This window comes from Plectropomus leopardus, chromosome 20 (genome assembly GCF_008729295.1).
Source record: "Plectropomus leopardus isolate mb chromosome 20, YSFRI_Pleo_2.0, whole genome shotgun sequence".
NCBI lineage: Eukaryota > Metazoa > Chordata > Actinopteri > Perciformes > Serranidae > Plectropomus > Plectropomus leopardus.
The window spans coordinates 10227139-10245343 of NC_056482.1; the positions used below are offsets into that span (position 1 = coordinate 10227139).

Below are 18205 nucleotides of genomic sequence, written 5' to 3' on the forward strand. Positions count from 1 at the left end.
ACGCTAACCGCAAATCTCAGGCACTTTAGAGGCAGGAAAGCCTGAAGTACGTCCGCTGCCGACCGTCAGACGGAGAGAGGAGTTAGATAGCCGTGTTTTCTCTGTACCTGCTCAACATGTTTAAAGTTGCTTCCTCTCTAAGTGGCCGCTGTGCAGCCTTGACAGGACAGTCCTGCTGTCGGCCCGCGACAGTTAGACTCCACTTGGCAAGTGGTGAGTTACCATGGAGACGAACCAAAAATCCACAGCTAGCTAACCAACTTGAGTTGCTTATGGTCTGATAAAATAATACCGCTTTTACAACCTAAACACGGTGTGACTTTATGTAAGCGTTTATGTTTGTCGTTGTAAGTAATCTAGAAACAACGGCACAACGGTTTATACGTAGCTAATAGTTTTTTAGCTAATAATTAAAAGCAGAAAAACGGATTTAATGTAGTGCTAAACTGTTGTTGTGTAACGCTAACTAGTAGAAGGTAGGTTAAAGTGAAATAACTTTGCTTGTTTATTACTTCAAACTAATTCAGGTTAGTGCAACAGTTTTGCAATAAATCCTACCTTTATCAAGTTTATCATGTTTAGTTTTTTGTAGAAACTGTTTTAGATTCAAACAGAGGCGCCTCAAGGATTTGAGGACATTGGGGGCTTAGCCCAGATCTCTGCAGTCCCTGAGATTATTTAACTTTATATAGAAAAAATAGTTGTTAGTAATCAATATTGAGTATAGACTACTTCACCAATGCTATGATTAAAAATTAATTGACAAGAGTTGACAGAAATGTTAAAGGAATGCATTTTTATTAATGGTGGAATGTGACTAAGCACATTTATTCAAGTCAGTATGAACTATGAACAGATTTTTAGATTATTCTACTAACATGTATAATTTTATATACAACAGTCCTGCTGTAAATGCTACCTGAACAAAAGTTACGGTAATGTTCAGTTTTTTAAGAGGTTTTGATTCACCTGTACAGATTTGTGGTGCTGTGCTGTTTAACTGTATTGCATTAAATTGACAGGTATTTCTGTCTTTTAGAGGACCCTCATTGACACATGAAGCAAACAACTATAGAAACACCTGTCACACATAAGGTTGAATTCAGTGTTGGGCCTGGGCGTCAGAGGCTTTTCGGTGTCCGAGGCTTCAGCTTCATAAATAGCCCTGGATCTAAATATATAGCCTATGTATATTTTTCAGAGATACTAATTGGCCTAATAATAGAGCAAATAATAAACACTGAACTACTTTACACTGCAATGTCTTTGGTACATTACTCAAACAGGGCACCTGTGATAGGATGACCTAAAAATATGAGTAATTTCATCAAATTTAATTGCAGCAGGAGACGTAATTGCAATAACAGAAGGTGAACTTAATGTTGTTAAAATGTCAGCCAGGTTTTTAATTAATTAAAAGTGAAAGTCTGGATGTTATGAAAAAATGACTGCATCAGTGCTAATTAACATTTCATCTGCCTGTAGCTAATAGGGGAAAGAAAGGATGAGCATTGAAAGACCTTTGCGTAAAATGTCACTGACAGGTTGTTTCACAAATGACTAAATGTCACACTAAATGTCATAGTAATGCTTCGATCAGCTTCAGCCAAGTAAAGACGTCAGCCCATGTTGTACCTCAAAGAAAAATGTCTTTTAACTCACTGACTAAACTTCAGTTGCAATAATTTCACAGGTGTATTATATCAGAAATCAGCCTTCAAACACCCTCCCACAGACATCCCAGACATGCCCCCCTGCCATTTCAAACCAGACGAGTACACGGTAAGAAAGACCAACATACTGCAGGAACACAGTTTCTCTCTTTTGCACAGTTGAGTGCTGTTTTCTGCAATCACCTCAGTAATGACTATAAAACATAAACATGCCGGTAATGACATTGAGAGTAACTCCTGCCCTGTGTATTTGTCTCTGTCTAGGGTATGTCCAAAGAGCAGATGATGAAGATCCGCAAACAGAATTGCAACCCCATGATCATGAAGGTTACCTACTATAAGAAACCGGTGTTCATCCACCAGGGATACATGCAGTGGCTGTGGGATGTGGACGGGAAGCGATATCTGGATCTATTTGCTGGAGTGGCGACTGTCAGTGTGGGCCACTGCCACCCGTAAGGTCCTTTTTCTTTCCTGTGTCACACAGTGATAGTAGGTTTAATTCTGAAAAACGGTTTGTTATTAATGTTATAAAAACATGTCCTTTCCTGAAATCTGTGGGTATAGGAAGGTGACAGCAGCCGCGGTGCAGCAGTTGAAGAGATTGTGGCACACTACAAACATCTACGCCTATCCTACTCTACATGAGTACTGTGAGAAACTAGCCTCCTACTTACCAGATCCTCTTAAGGTACCGCCTCCAGATAAAAAAAAAAAAAATTGATAAGCTAAGAGCAAGCACCCAGATAAATATATAGGCTGTATTTAAATTGTCTGCTGGTCTTTGTTTCCCTGTCCAGGTAATATATCTGACCAACAGTGGCTCAGAAGCCAATGACCTGGCTATGCTGATGGCTCGACTCTACACAGGCAACTATGACATCATCACTTTCAGGTGCAAGTCTTTTTATGAATTATGAGTAGTGAGAGACATCATTATGTGCTTCATAATTTCAGAAAGGGTATATTGAAATACAGAAATGTTTTTTCATGTTAATCCAATATTATTGCTTAAAAATGACATTATGAAAGAGCAGGCAACATTACTTTTATTTATAAGGAGAAAGACTAAAATTAAAAATTCATGGTGCAGCAATGGACAAAAAGTACATTCAGATACGTGCAATACTGCCCTTCATTTTACATCCTGCTTTTGCTCTGACTTTAGGAGATTTACTGATAGGAGATATGAAAAAGTGTTTATTTCTATTCAGGTATCCCCCTGTACTTAATTAGAACCCTGAAGCATCCACCTGATTGGAGCAGTTTGCAAAAATCTTACATGTTTTTGGTTTTTCACACAGACAGGAGAAGGACACAGACTGAGTAAACAACAGATTACAAAGACAATGATACAACTACTACTCAGGAATGTGAAAAACAATATTTTTCGCAAAAGTGTGTGTTTAAATTATATTCCTGTATTAAGTCAGCATAATTTCACACATTGTCTAGCTTGATTGCATTGCCAAGAAATCTGTGATCTAAATGTCCTGAATGTATAATGCTGTTTCTCTTCCAGAGGATCATACCACGGCGGCAGCCCGCAGACTATGGGTCTTACTTCCAATGCAGCGTATAAATACCCCATTGCCAATGGTTTAGGCTGCACGAATGTATGTAAAATCATGCAATACCATACAAGATAAGCATTCACCTGAAGATGAATATAAACATGTACATTCTTTAGAAGGTGAATATATAATATGGTGACATAAAGGAGCAAATTAACATTGCACAGAAGACAGGGTGAAGCTCTGTTGTGCTGAAAAAAAGTGAAAGTGTAGCATCTGCCTGAAAAAATAGCTGCCATTCCAAGCAACACATTCTAAACTTAAAATGTGCTGGAGGTAATTAGTTTTCACACTAAACATGTTTTAGCTTCTCAGACAGTTTTACAAATAATCTATATATTCTTACAATTATTTATTTCATTTTTCACTTCTGTGATAGGATTATGGACATTTTTTTATTAATTATACTAATTTATATAAATTGGTTAAAAAAATGACAACTGTCAAACCAGTTAGCGTTGATCAAATATACCTGTGTATGAGAAAGTTGTTTTGGCTGGTGGGTGGTGCTTTTTCAGGCTCTACTGTTCTCAACATGGCCGGGTCCCAAACGTTCTTATTTTAAAGCTAAACAGTATACTAAAATATGTTTCTGAAAACATCTGAGGCAAGAAATAGGCAGTGCAGTAACAAAATCTAGATTCATATTTGATTTGCCTAGTTTGACAGCAGTTCATGAGATGAGTGATTGACATTATTGACACCTGCATTCAGAGAGCCCTCAGCTCTAATTGGTTGATTTCAAACAGCTGTGTTAAATTCAAGCAAATTTCACTGTAAGCACTACGGGGAGGCAGAGGAGCAGGATTTTTTCTTTCTCATGTGCTACTGTGTGGATGTAGTGACAGTTTCAGCAAATGTGACAAAAAGTGATTTCTATAAAAGTTACCAACGCTAGCTCTTATTAAACAAATTTTATATAGAATTTCATTCATTTCATTAAACAGCTTCTTTACTCTCCTTCTGTTTAAGTATATATTCCATAGATGTCTGAAAGGTGAATAATGCTGTGGAGGCATTCTGTATTTCATGAAAATGTCTTTGTGCTGCATTCATGAGTGACTGTTGGTGTCGGGCTGATGTAGCTGACTGAGTTTCTGCCCTACAAACAGACCATGTGTCCTGATGTGTTCAGAGGTCTGTGGGGAGGAAGCCACTGCAGGGACTCTCCTGTGCAGACCATCAGAGAGTGTAGCTGTGCCCAAGGTACACAAACACACATGGCTCAACACACCCACACTGCTCTCATAAACAGGAAAAAAAACATGACTATGAGATTACTCATTACTACCTCTTTTGCAGTATTCCTACAAAACATTAACCTTACTTTTTTTTGCTGTGTTGTGGTCATGCACAGTGAAAAACAACAATGCATACTGGAGGATGCATGTGTCTAAATTTTGGCAATAGGTTAATCTAACTGTTTAAAATGAGACAAAAGTACTGAATTGCTCGAATGCAGTTCAAAGTCTCCCACTGTTGATCATTTACCTGTTTTACCTCCTCTAACCTTTACCCATTTTCTGGAATTTAAGCTAAATAGTACATCTGTGTCTCAGTTAGAGAGCTTACCTGGAAATTATTAGTATGTTTACATACCTACATGTCTGTTTACACAAAACAAACAACCGTTATGCAGCAATATAATACCAATATCAGTCAGTAACCCTGCTGCTGTATTTCAAATACAGTTGCTAGCTGTTATAACGGTGGACAGTTTGGAGAAAAAAAATATATTAGGGCAGTTATCACAGACCTATTTTAATTCACAAAATACAATATAATTACAAAAATGTTCAAATTACAATGGAAACAGTAAAAAAAAGGAAGATGTTTTGTATTAGTTCAAATATTTAGGATCTCACACTGTGACTGATTTTGGTAAGCTTTAACTTTAATTTGGTAAGCTTTAACTTTAATTTGGTAAGCTTTAACTTTAATTCATTCATTAACTTCTTATAGTACATCTCAGAAAGATGATAAACGATGTATGGTATAATTACTCAGCCCGTAGCTTTTGTATAAAAATGAGCATTATTTTGTAATATTCTGTATTTGTATACACATGCCAGTGTCTGTATTTGATTAATAAAAATGACTTCACTTTGTTTAATCCCACAGGTCATTGCATGGCAAATGAACAATACATCGGACAGCTCAAAGAGACGTTTGCTACCAGTGTCCCCAGTCGCATTGCTGCTTTTTTTGGAGAGCCGATTCAGGTATTATATTCTGTGGTGGAGTATTACCTAAAAAATATAGTTTTTCTTTTTGCATGTCTGATCTTTTACTTTGCCACATTGAATAGCGACATTATCGACTAATGTTAGCAAATAGATGATGACAGCTGACATCAGAAAAGTGAGAACAGATTCATTTGTTATTATTTCAAACATGTTTATTGTTTTTCTCATGTTCAGTGTGACTGCTCGTGTTAATGAAGATGGGATAATGAGATACTAATGTGTTTGATTTGCACAGGGAGTTGGAGGAGCTGTGCAGTACCCTAAAAACTACCTCAAGGAGGCTTACAAACTTGTAAGAGAGAGAGGAGGGGTCTGCATTGCCGATGAGGTTTGACTCATATTTTACATGTTTCAAATATTTATTTGGGTTTCTCACTAAAAGGAAATATGAAAGTGCGACACCCAATGCTCACAGGACAAGTCAAAAGTCAGTTTATTACTAATCTTTACAGTATTACTTGTCTTTCTAGATAAGAGTTTCTACCGCATGTAAGCTTACGGTTCCATGATGAAGTTACTGTATTATGCCCAAGAGGAAGCCATATAAAGTAAACACCATATAACATGGGTTTATAAGGTTACACACAGGTGGCTTTATGGTCTTTCCATCTTTTTAGCCTTTCTGAATAAGATTTAAATAAACGTAATCATCTGTTTTGCATGTGACAGGTCCAAACAGGATTTGGGCGAACAGGAAGCCACTTCTGGGGTTTCCAAGGTCATGACGTCATTCCTGATATGGTCACAATGGCGAAGGGCATCGGTAATGGATTCCCAATGGGAGCTGTTGTTACAACACCAGGTGAGAGAATACTGTAAGGCATAAAAACCTTGTTGGAGGCGCAAACCTGGTGGAGTGTGTGCACGATGTAGCTTCAGTCGTTGGCCGCAGCCCTGCTTTGATTTTAAATTGCAGCCCTTTGCTGATCGTCATTCATTCTTTCTAACCCCTTTCCTGTCACTCTCTAGCCTTTACAATCCTTGCATGAAAATCTGCACGTATGTTCATAAATTACAGTTAAATATATTGTTGTTGTTTATTATTTCCGCAATTAAATTGGCAAGATGCAGTGGAGGTGTCAGCTTGTTTGTTCGTGTGTTTTCCAGAAATTGCAGCCTCTTTTGCGAAGGGAGTTCACTTCAACACCTTTGGAGGAAATCCTGTGGCTTGTGCCGTTGCTTCATCAGTGCTTGACGTAAGAATTCAACACAGGAGAGAGAGTTTAATCTGATCAAAATTCAGTCTGTTTCTGCATATTATTATTACTGTAAAAAACTAAAACATCATAACCAAAAAGAGCACTGAATTCAAACGTGACTATTTTTATTCAACAGACTATCAAAGAAGACGGTGCTCAACAGGTCAGTCTCAATGTGGGCACCTATCTGATGACCCAACTGGCAAAACTCAGAGACAAGTACGAGATTATCGGTGACGTTCGTGGAAAGGGTCTGCAGATCGGTGTGGAAATGGTCAAAGACAAGGTATGGAATTTGTAACAGAAGTGGCACCCACCTCTCCTCACATGCTTGAACAGCATGTGTGTGTGTCTGTCTGTCTGTGAGTGTGTGTGTGTGTGTGTGTGTGTGTGTGTGTGTGTGTATGTGTGTGTTGCTGTGCTGTGCTGTGCCTCCCAGGGGCATGGTTCAGCAGTGCTCCAGTTAACCATTAGCCGGGGCAGTGGTGACCATCTGTAGAGAAGAACAATCTCAGCTGCAGTACATGCAGTACATGTACAACTACTTTAAGTTCTGACGTGTTTATTTATTCTGTTGATACTGGTAGTATCTCAGGTACAGTACAGAAACTTGTAATGAAATAAGACAGTTGCCCGGGAGTAAAAATACAGAGTGTGTGTAATTTGTTTTATTGACTTTGTCTTTTGTATACAATCAGTCGTTTTAAGGTATTTTAGCCCTGTTTGGAAAATATCCTGTTGTGTCAGTGTTTTCTCATCTTGACTGGTGCATGATTTTTCAACACCTGTGACAGTCTTATTAACAACAAAAACATCATATAGGGGCCCCACATAAACTACTTATTCTTCTGTTTGAAAAATACCATTCAAGTATTTCATTATACAGTCTCTCAAGCCAGTGAGCAGTCAGAGATGAGGTGCTTTAGTCACAATCGAATAGTGATTGAACCCAAGCAGTTGCAAAGTGTTCACATGGTGAGTTACTTTAATTACTTTGTCAGTCTCATTCATCCTTTCATCTTCTCTCTGTTCACAGGCCAGCCGGGAGCCGCTGCCTCCTGAGGCAATGAGTGAGATCTTTGAGGATGTCAAAGACATGGGGATCCTGATAGGGAAAGGAGGAGTCTACGGACAGGTAACAAAATTCACCTTCTCTCCCTATCTCAGTTTCTATGCCTCTGCTCTGATGTTAGCCATGGCCAGAGGCATTATGTTTTCAGGTTGTCACGTCCATCCATCCCATTTTTGTGAACATGGTATCTTAAGAACACCTTAACGGAATTTATATAAATTTGGCACAAACGTCTGTTTGGACTTAAACAATGAACTGATTCGATTTTGGTGGTCAAAGGTCAAGGTCACTGTGATCTCCTCTGTCTTATTCTTATGAACGTGATATCTCAAGAACATCTTGAGGGAGTTTCCTAAAATATGGCACAAGTGTCGACTTGGACTCAAGAATGAACTGATTAGATTTTGGTGGTCAAAGGTCAAGGTCACTGTGACCTCACAAAACATGTTTTTGTCCACAACTCAAGAATTCATACTCTAACTATGACAAAATTTCAGACAAATGTCTAATAAAATAAAATGAAGAAGTGATGACATGTTTTATCCAAAAAAGGTCAAAGGTCAACCTCACTGTGACATCATAACGTTCTGCAAAAAAACACTTCTCTGGCCATTACTTAGTGTCATAACTCAGGAACAAAATCTGGTCAGATATTGAATTGGTGACAAGCGGTAATTCTAGTTTTCTGTTTTCCTTACCACCTCAGACCTTCCGCATCAAACCGCCAATGTGCATCACAATGGAAGACGCCGATTTCTTCTTGGCAGTTTTTAACAAGTCCATCCACAACTACATGGAAAAAAGATGAAAGTCACATATAAGTTCACTGGATCACTTTATGCCAAGGACCAAATCTGGAAAAGCTCTCAGTTGCGAATTGCATTTTGTACATCATTTAATATGTTAAATCAATCATTTTGACCTTCTGATGAAGACTACCTCTGTTATTGCCTTCGCATAACAATTGTAAAAGGGCACTTTTGAAACTATGTTTACTGTATTGTAATCAGAAGTCTTAATCCACTTAACATACCTTACTAGTTAAATGAGAAAATAATCTTGTTAACTGCCTTTTTAACAACGGACATGAAATTCATTTTGCTTGTTTTGGATCTGTTGAATCGTGCTTGAATATACCGTATGATTGGAATTTCTGAATACATGATTTGTTGCAGATTATAGATGTGAATGTATTCGTATTAAATGGAGCTTGATGAACAGTCATTTGCACTCTTACACTTTGGTCACACCACCCCCTACTGACATTCGTCTTCTCTGGCCTCCAACAGGAAAGAACCAGTACCAGCCACCCAAACATATCCAGCATTCTTTCTAAACTCGAAGCATGTTGTGGAAATCTAGTGACCAAGTGCCAGTGGTTACATATTTATCTATATGACGTTGCAGACCAGTCATTGTAAGTTTGGTAGGATCAGGGTACCATTGGCTGCTCGCTGTCCACCCATCCCCGGGTGCAACCTAAAGGACAGCTTGAAGTGAGTCTGCTGCTGAGTGTCAGACAGTAAAGGGAGTAGGGAAGCTGTGTGTCTTCTGTACCTGCTCAACATGTATAAAGTTGTATCCTGTCTAAGTGGCCGCTGTGCAGGTCTCACAGGACAGTCCTGCTGCTCACCTGCTGTGGCCAAAATTCACCTTGGAAGTGGTGAGTTACCATGGAGATGAACAAAAACATAATTTGTTGATCATGATCTGTTGCTGATGCTTACACAGCCTGCAGAGGAGGTCTTTTATGTTGCCTTAAGTAGCTTTGAAAATTGTCTATTATTATTATAATTTTTTTTTTACGTTATTATTATTAGTAAATTATATCGGCTTATTAGCTCATGAGTCTAGCTAGTCAATCAAACTTTTGTTATGAAGCACATTTTAAACAAACTGATGTACTTCAAAGTGCTTTACAGAATGATTGACAAACACAATGTTAAAAAAGTAAAATGTTAATGTTCATAATAAAATGTTAATAGAATTAAATAATAAATGTTATGTTAATATATTATGTTATTATGGTAAAATGTCAATAACATACGAGAGAATTTTAAAAATCACAATGATTAATAATAAAATTTTGATTAAACAACAACAAATGAAAGCAAAATAAATAATTACTTTAATAAAATAAGTTTAAATAAATAGTAAAACCATAAAATGCTAAAACATTACATAAGAGTCTGACTAAATAGATGGGTTTTTAGTTTTTTTTAAAAAAAAGTATATTTTTCAGCTTCAGATTGTCTAAAATAAGTATTGATGTAATTTAGGACAAGATAATCTGTCTGTGTTTAAAGAGATAAACATTTCAACTGTTATACAGTCTGCAGAAGAGATTGGTGCACCACACTGTAGGTAACATATTCACTGCTATTCAAAAACAGACAGGTACATTATGCAAACCAGAATTGATAAAAAGATATATTGTAAGAATCAAGACAAGTTCTAACTGACATATTCCAATCTTTGCTAGACTGGAAAAAAAGCAAGTTCAGTTTTTCCTGTGATACATAATACAAAGTTAATGTGGGTGAACCATCAATCACATTTTAAGCCAATAAAATATTGACCAGATAATTTAGAGCGAAAACAAGTGAAACAACCATAATGGTTAACAACTGATGTGTTTTTCTCTAGATGATAAGTAGCCTGATGCCATGTGTCTGAATCATTGCCCACATCTGTAATGTTTTTCAGCAATCCAATGGCAAATCCCTGGCAAATTGCAAATCAGGTGGGACTGTAGGTTATAGGTCAGAAATAATCAAGAACTGTCTCACTTGTGTTCAGTAGGACTGTTTGGCTTTCTGTTGTTGTAATGCCTTTTGAGTATACAATTTCTGCTTTGTAAACTCTGTTTTAAAGATGATACACAAATAAAGTTATTATTATAATATACTATAGGTTAGAAAAAAATTAAGAGTTTCAAGACCAAATTGTTCCAAAAACAAGCCCCAGATATCACAGAAATATTAAAGTAAGGCTCGATTAACTCATGAAGTCCTTCAAAAACTCAATCTCTTCATCTCTTTCTGTTGTCAATCACTTTTGCAGGGGCAGTATGTCAGAAATCAGCCTTCAAATACCGACCTGCAGACCTCCCAGAGATGCCCTCGTGCACTTTCAAACCAGATGAATACACGGTAAGAGTGTTGTGATATCCAGACAGCTTATATCTTGAGCTTGGGCTTCATATTCGTAATCGCTTTAGTTAAAAAGTCTAAAGCGTTTTTTGTCTTACAATAGTGGTGCACTTAAAATATCTGTCTTTACCTGACAGGTGTTGCATATGACATTACCCTAAACTTAATGAGAGAAACTGAAATTATTAGCTCACAATATGTTGATAGCAATTAAGATTCCCGATGGAGCTTTTCATCACTAGTGGCACTGCAGGGTAAGGTTTTTTTTGTTGTATACTTTTACTGGCTAATAAAAGCTTGATCAAACCAGACTTATGATTAAGTTATCCACAGGTCCTTGGAAAATTGGTGGTGTTACAAGTTTGGGGGTGCTGGCAGGGTGACCAACTGAAGCATACAGGCTATTTGGCAAACAGGCTAGACAGCCAGTAACATACTACCACGAGTAGGTCACAATCATGGTAACAATGTCTCTCTCACTGTACCACATTTAAGACCAGAATTTAATCCAATGTGAGTTTTACACAGGTTAAGTTGACCTTACTGGTTGCCGCAGTTCCAAACTTTATTCACTCTGGCCTTTACTTTGGGCAGTTTTAAAAGCTGGTGTGACCAAACCTTAACTTTGACCTGTCGGTGGTGCTACAAGAAAAGTCCAAGGACCAAATAAATGACCAGGATTCATCCTCTGGGGAGCTCAAATGTCTGTACTAAATTTCATTGCACTTAATCCAATCCTTTTAAAAACATTTTTCTTATTGAGGAAGTCTGTCCAGAGTGCTGAAAAAAGGTCATGATGTTCCTTACTCTGCCATGTATTCAGGGTATGTCCAAAGAGCGGATGATGGAGATCCGCAAGCAGAACTGCAACCCGGTGACCTCAAAGATTACCTACTATAAGAAACCAGTGTTCATCCACCAGGGATACATGCAGTGGCTGTGGGATGTGGACGGAAAGCGATATCTGGATCTATTTGCTGGTGTGGCAACTGTCAGTTTGGGCCACTGCCACCCGTAAGGTCCTTTTTCTTTGCCGTGATAGTACGTTTAAAACTGTGGTTGTTAACTTTTAAGTGAACTTCTATAAAGTTTTTGTCATATTTTTATGAAAATGTCACTATTTCCTGACAGCAGTACATGAGAAATCTGCAAGGTCTGTGAAAAAAAAACTCCTTCTCCTACTTGTTGTGCTTCTAATGGCATTTGCAAGAATACACTACGGCTAAAAGAAAACAACCAACCCAAGCCAAGTAACTGGTAACCCAGATAAAGACGGCGTGAAAAGGTTCTCTCAGTACCCCTTCACATGTCCAGATCTCTAACAGAAGTCAGTCAGCAGGCTTGATTAGGCCACCTGTGCCTCGTTTGTAACAATGCATCTGTCAATTAGGTGTTTAATCTCCACTTTTACTAGTGAAATGTCATACAAAATAGGGTTTTCATAAACCAGGTTTTTGTGTTTGCTCTTACTTTTTGTTTTAGCTGTTTTATTGATGATATTAGTTATTTTACCCTTTGTTTAGCAGTGTCATTGTGGTTGCTTGCAGCCTGGGCTGAGGAGAGAGGACAAGGCTCAGCATACTGAGGTCCTCTGGCTCTGGCTGTGTGATCAGACACTAGCGACTGACAGGATTTGGGAGCAAAATTCATCCTAGAGAGAGGAATATATATATTCTGGTTCACCTGCAGATATTTTGCCAGTTAACTGTTGATGATGGCTTGTTAGAATTAGACTTATGAGGTGTTCCCTTTTTTTTGGTTTACCCTACACTTATGCAGTGGGTGAGTCCAATTAGGATGGGGCCAGGAGGGGTTATCAGAGCCACCTGGGCATTGAGTGGGGGGATGATTGTCAGTGGCAGCTTGCTGTGAGGCAGTGGTTTCTTTTCAGGGGTTTAAAAAAAAATAAAAATTTTACCTCAGTTGCTTTTTGCTTCGTTTTCCCAGGACCTTTGTTTTTCTCTGTGAATTTTGTTAACAAATCACCACCTTTTTTTTGCAAGGACTCGTTATCCACCAAAGTCCAGAGCCAGCCAGTCACACGAAAATCCTACATTCATGTAGTGTTACTGTTTGTAAGATTATTTCTTGGGGGCTTTTATTGCCCTTAATGGACAGGACAGTTTAAGTGTGTAAGGGGGAGAGAGGGGGGGGGGGGGCATGCAGCCATGGGTCGAGACTGGAATCAAACCTGCGATAGAGCGGCGCCCCATATACCTCTGTAAATGGGGCGCTGCTCTATCCACTGATCCACCAGGTGCCCCGTGTTACTATTTGTAACCCTACAGTCTGTGTTAGTGCATTGCCTATTTCTCAACTCAAATATTTTCAGAAACATTTAGTGTACTTTTTAGCTGTAAAATGAGAACATTTGTGATCAAGCCGCCATGTTGAAACAGTTGAGCCAAACAAAGTACAGCCCACCATTGGCCCACTGTTTTCATTCAGCTGCATTGGATTTTTGCAAATGCCACTAGAAGCACTAAGGGTAAGAAAATAAACATATTTTTCACAGACTATCAATATTGTGTAGTACTGTCAGGATATAGAGACAGTTTCAGCAATTTTTAACAAAAAGTGATATTTATAGAAGTTACCAACTGGAGCAGTTTTCAGTCACATATCTTCATTGTTGCTCTGACTTTCACACCTGTGGCTACAGGAAGTTGACAGCCACCACACAGAGGCAGTTGGAGAGACTGTGGCATACTACAAACATCTACGTCCATCCAAACCTCCATGAGTACTGTGAGAAACTGGCCTCCCACTTACCGGATCCTCTCAAGGTACTGGAGTGGATTAGTTTGGCTCAGGGAAGGAGGCTGGATAAACATGTAGACTGTTATTGACATATCTCTTGTTTTTTGCTTCAACGTGTTTCATAGGTGATATATCTGACCAACAGTGGCTCAGAGGCCAATGACCTGGCTATTCTGATGTCTCGACTCCACACAGGCAACTTTGACATCATCACATTCAGGTACAAGTCTTATCCTTATGTGTTTTATAATAACATGGAAATTAAGAAATGTTTTGAAGTAATACTGGCTTCAAATTTTCAAAAACATTTCATTTTTTTCCCCTCTCTCTCCAGAGGATCATACCACGGAGGCACCCAACAGACCATGGGTCTCACCTCCAACTCATCATATAAATACCCTGTTGCCACTAGTGCAGGCTGCACAAATGTATGTATGCATTTATGTATTACAGTGACATATGCAGCAATACATAACATAAAACATAATTATTTATATTCTTTGGCCAGTTTGCTCTAATCTCAGTCACCAATGGGAGGATCTTCTAAGTGTTAAAAGCTACTACTACTACTACTACTATGGTGATTTAAATATAATTCATCAAGCTTTTTTGTAAAGACTTGTTTGTATACTGGACACCTCTAACAGACAGTTTAGATTTTATTGTGTGGGTATTGTGATGACAAAGTTCACAAACCAGTATCTTTCAATTATATGCTCCTTCCATGCTGCTGCACACGTTATCCAAAAATAAACCCAAACACATGATGCTGTCAAGAATAAAACAATCTATGGAGCTTATTAACAGGCTAATTGTTTCCAAAAACCTTCTGCAAACAGTATAAGCTGTATGTGGGCATTAACTGAGCTTTTTGCACTTACTCAGTATTAATAGATGATGGTAAACAATGCTGTGGCAGCATTGGAAATTTCAAGAAAACGTCTTGGTGCTGCATTCATGAGTGACTGTTGGTGTCGGGCTGATGTAGCTGACTGAGTTTCTGCCCTACAAACAGACCATGTGTCCTGATGTGTTCAGAGGTCCGTGGGGAGGAAGCCACTGCAGGGACTCTCCTGTGCAGACCATCAGAGAGTGTAGCTGTGCCCAAGGTACACAAACACACATGGCTCAATACACTCAGGTTATCTCTCTCACTGCTCTCATAAAAAGGCACCACGATTAAGCAGCACAATCCCCTCTGCTGCAATATTCCCACAACAAATGCAGTATGTTCAATTTCTACATTATATTATGATACGAGCCCTAAGATTTGTCAATCCTTTTATATTGCATGGAAAGACATTCAACAATTTATTGAATAGTTGCACTGCTCTTAGCTGCTGTAAAGTCACACTGTAAGAATGATTTAGAGAATACTGCATTTATCTACGTGCTAATATGTCACCAAAAGATTTTTCTTTTATCCTACAGGTCATTGCATGGCAAATGAACAATACATTGGACAGCTCAGAGAGACATTTGCCACTAGTGTCCCAAGTCGAATTGCTGGTTTCTTTGCAGAGCCGATTCAGGTATTATATTCTGTTCTGAATATTGTCTCCATGTGATTGTGTGTCATGGATGTGACATTTGAATTAATGCAGCAATTTTAACTGAAAATCTTTGTTGGGTCCTTTGTGCCATCCGTTTTCATTGTTTGTTCATCTTGAGTGTGACCGCTTGTGTTAATTATGATGGGACTATGAAATACGAATGTGTTTGATTTGCACAGGGAATGGGAGGAGCTGTGCAGTACCCTAAAAATTACCTCAAGGAGGCTTATAAACTTGTGAGAGAGAGAGGAGGGGTCTGCATTGCTGATGAGGTTAGACACACATCAAGCAATATTATGTGATGACAAAATCTAAATTTTAAAAAATCGAAAAGAAATAATTTGTTTTGCATCCGACACCTGACAGGTCCAGACAGGATTTGGGCGAACAGGAAGCCACTTCTGGGGTTTCCAAGGTTATGACGTCCTTCCTGATATGGTCACAATGGCAAAGGGCATCGGTAATGGATTTCCAATGGGAGCTGTTGTTACAACACCAGGTGAGAGAATACTGACAAAAAAAACAAACCTTGTTTGAAACAGTGGTGAGTGAAGGTGTGAACTTTTTTTTTTTCATGTTTGTTTTTTTTTTTTTTTTTAGAAATTGCTGCTTCCTTTGGTAAGGCTTTCCACTTCAACACCTTTGGAGGAAGTCCTTTAGCTTGTGCTGTTGCTTCATCAGTGCTTGATGTAAGAATTAACCATATCTCACCACATCAGATCTAGTTTAATTTGATCAAAAATCCAGGCTTGTAATTGCTTAAGTTGAAAAGTCCATAATTACACAATAATCATGTATTTTATTTCTGCTATAATCATAGATGGATTACTGAATGGGCCCACCAGGGAGCCCTAATACTATGGGCCCCAAGGCCTATCTTGGGGCCCATAGTATTAGGGCTCCCCTTGCCCTTTAATTGCAAGTTGTCATAAATATCTTCCCTGTAAATTCCATCCTGAGTGGAAAAAACTGAAACCAAAGGAGAGAAATTGCTATTTGATATGTTTTTGTGTTGTGATGGCTCAGCCTATTTTTTGCATCAATTCATAAGAATACTGCTATCATCAGTCAGTTTAGATGCTGTGATTCCAGTTGGACATTAGACAATAACTTTTTTCATACTTATCAGACTATCAAAGAAGACGGCACACAGCAGAACAGTCTCAATGTGGGCACCTATCTGATGACCCAACTGGCAAAACTCAGAGACAAGTACGACATTATCGGTGACGTCCGTGGAAAGGGTCTGCAGATCGGTGTGGAAATGGTCAAAGACAAGGTAATAATTCACCTCTCCTCACATGCTTGTACCTGTGTGTCTGTGCTGTGTCTTGTTTCACTGCACATCCGATCCATCATGTGCAATATCTGACATTATTAATGACATCCCAGTGAACTTGGAGCACTGTTATGTGACGTAGTAGCATGTGAGGTCGTTTAGGATAAGTGGTCAGTTGCTTGGGTGTTAGTGTTAGTTACTTAAATACAGTTTGTGTAACACATCCAGCCTTTTTTTTTCTTTTACCTTTTCTCTGTCCACAGGCCAGCAGAGCCCCGCTGCCTCCTGAGGCGATGAGTGAGATCTTTGAGGACATCAAGGACATGGGAGTCCTGATAGGGAAAGGAGGAGTCTACGGACAGGTAACAACATTCATGATTCAAGTAGCCTGTCCCTCTGTCCAAACACTGAATTACTTGTGTTTCTGTTGCATGGTGATTATAACACTAGAGGGAAAATAAAAGAATATGGGGCAGATGTTTTTAAGTGCGAAGACACAAAAGCATCATCCTCTTCTGTTAAAATAAATTGCAATTATGGAAGTTTTCTATACATCATACACATAAAATTACTCAAGAGCAGCTTCTTGATTTCAATCCTCAATTTACACCAGCCTATGAATACTCCCATGATCTCTCCCTCTTATTTTATGTGCCAGAAAAGCCTCAAGTTTCTGCTCTGCTTTCAGTATGCGGCAGAATAAATGATCTTCCTGCTAATCTCCCCTCCCGTCTCCTCATTTTCTCACCACTCCAGACCTTTCGCATCCAGCCTCCCATGTGCATCACAAAGAAAGATGTAGATTTCTTCGTGGCAATTTTTGACAAGGCCATCCACAACTACATGGACGGAAAATGAACAGGTTACTCGATGCCAAGAAGCGAACCTGTGGGGCATGCATAACAGGGGAGTGCCTTTTTGTAAATCTTTTAAAATAATGAAAAATGTAATTGTTAATCAGTTTTAAATTTGAGTTTTTCCCTTTGTGCATAAGAACTTCAAAAACTTAATAATTACTCAGTAAATGTCACTTCTCTAAAAGAGGTGGAAACATACACATATGACTTTTACACCAACTAGGAATTAATTTTGCTTTGTTTAGATCTACTGACTAACATATGAGTTTTGTAGGCTCTGAATGTAATAATATTTGATTTAAAAGATATTTGTACTTTTAAATGTTTGCTTAAATATGCCACGTTGTTATGTGTCACCAATCAAACAACATATTCAAGGTGCAGGTGCATGTTTTCAACAGACATATCCAATACACAGGACTTTATTAGTCATGGTTACTGGAGGCAAATCATTCCAGGGTTGTGTTTTAAATACCAACGTGCTATATCACCTTTATTTTTATGATGCAGTAATACCACGACAGAGCTCTTCATGATAAACCAAGAGGGATGATTCCTAAAACAGTAAAAGATCTGAAGATAATAGCGATAAAGATGAAATAAAGGTGTTTCCTGTATGCATCCTGTATGGTTTTTCTCCACTGATTTCTCAGTACAGAGGTGTTCATCAACGGTTGGAAAAAGTTTCAAAGATTTCAATCTGGAAGACTCATAACGATAAAATAATCTCAATCATTCACACATTCATAACTTCCTCACTGAACAGGATTATTGTGTAATTTAAAAAAAAACTATACTCTCTCTGTCAGCCAACCAGTCCATTAAAAGTACACTTTTAAG

The 18205-nt window shown here is 38.4% G+C and overlaps 2 protein-coding genes across 2 annotated transcripts; both read left to right on the forward strand.

The window, feature by feature from the left end:
- The first annotated feature begins 16 nt into the window (after window positions 1–16).
- Window positions 17–8984, forward strand: LOC121960193 (alanine--glyoxylate aminotransferase 2, mitochondrial-like). The gene is made up of 14 exons (XM_042509811.1): window positions 17–213; window positions 1694–1782; window positions 1938–2128; window positions 2241–2364; window positions 2474–2568; window positions 3196–3289; window positions 4360–4453; window positions 5369–5469; window positions 5729–5821; window positions 6163–6295; window positions 6601–6689; window positions 6829–6978; window positions 7729–7827; window positions 8471–8984. Exons 1-14 carry the CDS (start codon window positions 117–119, stop codon window positions 8570–8572), a joined length of 1551 nt encoding a protein of 516 aa, XP_042365745.1. The 5' UTR covers window positions 17–116; the 3' UTR covers window positions 8573–8984.
- A 265-nt stretch (window positions 8985–9249) lies between these two features.
- Window positions 9250–17913, forward strand: LOC121960191 (alanine--glyoxylate aminotransferase 2, mitochondrial-like). Its single transcript, XM_042509810.1, has 14 exons — window positions 9250–9427; window positions 10828–10916; window positions 11740–11930; window positions 13579–13702; window positions 13802–13896; window positions 14011–14104; window positions 14692–14785; window positions 15108–15208; window positions 15409–15501; window positions 15596–15728; window positions 15830–15918; window positions 16359–16508; window positions 16772–16870; window positions 17265–17913. The coding sequence occupies exons 1-14, from the start codon at window positions 9331–9333 to the stop codon at window positions 17364–17366; spliced, it is 1551 nt and encodes a 516-aa protein (XP_042365744.1). The 5' UTR covers window positions 9250–9330; the 3' UTR covers window positions 17367–17913.
- Window positions 17914–18205: the final 292 nt, after the last annotated feature.

Excerpts from the sequence above, each read along its gene's own strand:
- LOC121960191 (XM_042509810.1), top strand. The coding sequence starts at position 9,331 with ATGTATAAAGTTGTATCCTGTCTAAGTGGCCGCTGTGCAGGTCTCACA. Across the intron at positions 14,786-15,107 it reads AGAGTGTAGCTGTGCCCAAG|GTCATTGCATGGCAAATGAA; the intron begins GTACACAAACAC and ends TTTATCCTACAG. Across the intron at positions 15,502-15,595 it reads GGGTCTGCATTGCTGATGAG|GTCCAGACAGGATTTGGGCG; the intron begins GTTAGACACACA and ends GACACCTGACAG.
- LOC121960193 (XM_042509811.1), top strand. The coding sequence starts at position 117 with ATGTTTAAAGTTGCTTCCTCTCTAAGTGGCCGCTGTGCAGCCTTGACA. Across the intron at positions 2,365-2,473 it reads ACTTACCAGATCCTCTTAAG|GTAATATATCTGACCAACAG; the intron begins GTACCGCCTCCA and ends TTCCCTGTCCAG. Across the intron at positions 5,822-6,162 it reads GGGTCTGCATTGCCGATGAG|GTCCAAACAGGATTTGGGCG; the intron begins GTTTGACTCATA and ends TGCATGTGACAG.